At 33.3% G+C, this 3,556-nt stretch overlaps 2 protein-coding genes across 5 annotated transcripts in view; both read right to left on the bottom strand.

Annotated features, from left to right (window-relative positions):
* The window catches only part of LOC118740734 (2-acylglycerol O-acyltransferase 2-like), an 8,932-nt gene extending 5,382 nt beyond the window's left edge, over window positions 1-3,550 (bottom strand). Inside the window, exons 1-2 of one of the 2 annotated variants that reach the window (XM_036472393.1) lie at window positions 2,529-3,550; window positions 1,647-1,958 (exon numbers count right to left, since the gene is read on the bottom strand). In XM_036472393.1, coding sequence (XP_036328286.1) covers window positions 1,647-1,651 — 5 coding nt within the window. In that variant the 5' untranslated portion in view covers window positions 1,652-1,958; window positions 2,529-3,550. Of the gene's footprint in view, window positions 1-1,646; window positions 2,215-2,528 lie in introns of those variants that run through there. The other variant, XM_036472392.1, reaches the window with a different exon arrangement.
* Window positions 1-3,556, bottom strand: part of LOC118740730 — a 226,132-nt gene that overhangs the window by 14,332 nt on the left and 208,244 nt on the right. The gene's annotated exons all lie outside the window — the stretch shown is intronic.

The raw sequence follows: 3,556 nt of genomic DNA, 5'->3' as shown, positions 1-3,556 counted from the left end.
TTCCATGACACAATAATTTTTAGAAGGTAGTTTCACTTGAAAATTTTTGACATAAACCGTGTCTGTGACAAACACGCAATGTGGCCACTGCTACGATATAGAACTTGGGGATTATCGCTTGTTATTTTAGATATTTTTTAACAGAACATGTAAAAATGTATATGTTTCATAACTGATCGCTTAATTTTTAATATAAATATATGTATTTTATACATACATTTTTGCCACTGGTAATCACATAAATAAAAATCATAAAAATGAAAATATAACAGCAATATTTCTTGTTTATAATGGATTAGATCCATCACAACCACACCACAACTTATTGGTCAGAGCGATTAAGCTGGTGTAATGTGCGCACCTCCATACATCTTCATGTACATATTTCAAGCGAGTCCTATCATTTAAATAGGCGGCCGATAAAGTCTGTGGTGTGCGGTGGCTCTTAGCTACATCTATTCCGTGTGTTGCAATATCCACGAAAGCAGCACTTAATTTTTTATGAAGAAAATTATTACAAAATATTCGAACGGTGCTTATGCATTTCCTATAGCTCAAACATTTTCACAAACTGAAAAAATTTAAATTCAAATATGTAAACAAAACACAGAATAGTTGTCACTTGACGCAAAAACACCCAGCCAGCAAGAAAACGTATATTTTACGAACATTATGTTTTACGAGGGATTCCCGATCGGCGAAAAGTTAGAGTAAGCCTCGTAAATGATAAAACAAAAAAAGTGAAAGAAAGAGGCTTGTAGTCAGCAAAAGAAAACATTGTCATTCTGTTGGAAAAGTTTCTTGAACCACAATATTTGATGATATATAATATTCGCATACCTAGGCGCTCGACAGTTTCAAGCGAAAAAGTACTCGAAAACGAATCGTAAACCGCTATCATAAACGATTTTTTAGCCGGTTTTTCTTCGAGAAAATATCCAGTTATGAGCTCGTTTATGATGATTTTGCTGGCTGGGCAATTTTATGATTCACGAATACTTAGGCTACGTTTCTTTATACATTCCGGATAATCTCATTTCACAACCAGAATAAACAGAATGTGTTTGAAATATACGTTAACATATCATCAGGAACGTTCTAAAGAATAAGTAAACAAAAAAGATTATTCCAAACGTTCAGAATGAATAAAGAAATTCAGCCTTAATGGCTGCGTTTCTTTATACATTCCGGATAATCCCATTTCACAGCCAGAATAAACAGAATGCGTTTGAAATATATGTTAACATATCATCAGGATTGTTCTAAAGAATAAGTAAATGCAAAAGGGTTTATTTCAAACATTCAGAATGAATAAAGAAATGCAGCCAATATGTATAATTTTAATGTGTTGCTTCTGGCAGCATTCGTCGAGCTCTATAAGTTCTCTTAGGGCCAGTTTAAGCTTGAACGCCCGATCTGCCTGGTTTAAACTAAGATCAGCCAATAAAATGACAGCCAGCTGTGCAATTTAAACTCAGTTTACTTAATCTAAGTTTAAACTGGCACTGAAAAACTGGTCCTTAGTACGCAGATGCTAAGCTTGAGAAACTCTTTTTATAACACCTTTAAATGAAAAATATTTAGACGTATTTACATGAAATCAAGAAGCTGACCTTACGAAAATGCTCTACACCAAATTTGATTACCCCATTCCATAACTGCCTACATTTATTTTGGTGTACGAATATTTCAATATCTCTGAAGTTATCACAAGTTAGCTCATTTATGATAAAATATATGTATTCTTCGGCTAATGCATCCAGTTGTAGTATGTATGTTGGCTGTCGTTAACAACTCGCGCTCATTACTCTTGCTTGGAACAATTGCGCCGGTGTAGCAGAAGTTCACTAAAATTTCACTATCGGCTCCTTCAAAGCCAATTTCCGCTTCCTTGTCTTTAGCAGTGTTGAAAAGCGCACGCCAATATGGATTTGCCGCATACGCTATGCGCGGAAATGCTGTGCAGAAGAAAGTGTTATCAAGAAATTATTCAGGTTTCCATTCATTTATTTTTATATTGATTCCTTTATTGAAAATGTGTGCGAGTTCTTTAATAAAGAAGGCGAAATTGGAAAGCGTACAAAAAGCAAATGTACGCAAAGCTAAATTTCAAAGTGTGCTTCTGAATAGATGTAATTCATGAACGAAAGACACAAGATCACGTAAAAACAAGAGAGTGAAAAAAGTCGATTTTTTTAGCGGGTTCTACGCCATCTTGTTTCACTGGAAAACGAGCGAAAAGTAAACAAAGCAAAGAAAACAACGAAAACCAAAATTAGCCAAAAGTATTGTCAGCCACTTTAAACGCACAATTTAGGTAAAATGATGCAACAAAATGCTTTAAAATGTGTTGTCATGTTGAATTAACTCTTCTTTACTTGAATAAAAGTGTAAAATAGTGGTGCTTGTGATGTAAACAAACGCTCAGCTGACGAACCCGCTTTCGCAAACTTGTTTCTCAAAACCAGTTACAAATACAACGTCGCGTTCTTACGTGATCTTGTATTTTTTTTTTTTTTTTTTGTGACTTTGGAATCCTTTCCTTCCGAAGGCGATGATGGCAGGGCTTGATTGCTACCCTTACAGTGCCAGATTATTCACGGGTGTGTTGTATTTTACAGAAATCGATGTGATTTCTATTGGTTGAGTTTGGAATTTCGTTGTCCTTCGCAGCTGTGGTAGGGTGGAGGTAGTCGTTGACAAGGAGAAATGTATAATTTTATGAGCATTCTTAATCGCTAACGATAGATTAGACAAAATGATATGAGATGTATTAGTACATTTGAGTGAATGTTTATGATTGTTGTACATTTTGATGTTGTTCATTGATTGACATGTATATATATGAGAGTAAATGATATTTACATTGATTACATAAAATTGTATTCTTTTATTTTATTTATTTATTTTTTTTTTTGGCACAGCCTATTTTAAGTCATGACTAGTACATTGTTATGTATTATGTGGGTACTTCTTAAAAATAGATCACATTGTTATGAATGCTAATTTTTAGTTTTCTGAAACCATCTAGTATGATTATTATTACATGGATGGGTGCTTTTGGCTACATATATATATGTATCTTAGCGATTTTTACAATGGTTAGACGCATTGTAATTTTAGTTCAGTCTTAGGATTGCAAATTTGTACTATACTTTTCAATTCTTTTTTTTTTTTTTTTTCCTATTTTTATTAATTAACAATTAATATTGTTTGAACGTCTCTGAACTCTCTACCTCATATTCTTTTTTTTTTTTTTTTGACTTTTAAAGCGCTTTGTCAAGTTTGGCTTTGTAAATAAACGAAATAAGTTCTTGAAAATGTTGTGGATTTTTTGTCGTAAGGACTTCGTCAATGTTATTAAATTTTTTAAAAATGTGAAAATCGTCTCTCAGTTGCCTGTATTTGGAGCATTCAAAGATTGCATGATTTGGTGTATCTATGATGTTACAACTATTACACATGTTTGAAATGTGGCTATGCATCAGGTGTAAAAAGGATTTATTGTACGTGTATCCAGTCATTAGTCTGTTGATGAGTTTGATATCGTAGGGTC

Source organism: Rhagoletis pomonella, unplaced genomic scaffold (genome assembly GCF_013731165.1).
Source record: "Rhagoletis pomonella isolate Grant_MI unplaced genomic scaffold, Rhpom_1.0 Rhpom_scaffold_00006, whole genome shotgun sequence".
NCBI classification, from domain to species: Eukaryota; Metazoa; Arthropoda; class Insecta; order Diptera; family Tephritidae; genus Rhagoletis; species Rhagoletis pomonella.
The sequence above is the reverse complement of the archived record's forward strand: the minus strand, read 5'-3'. Positions and strand labels throughout refer to the sequence as shown.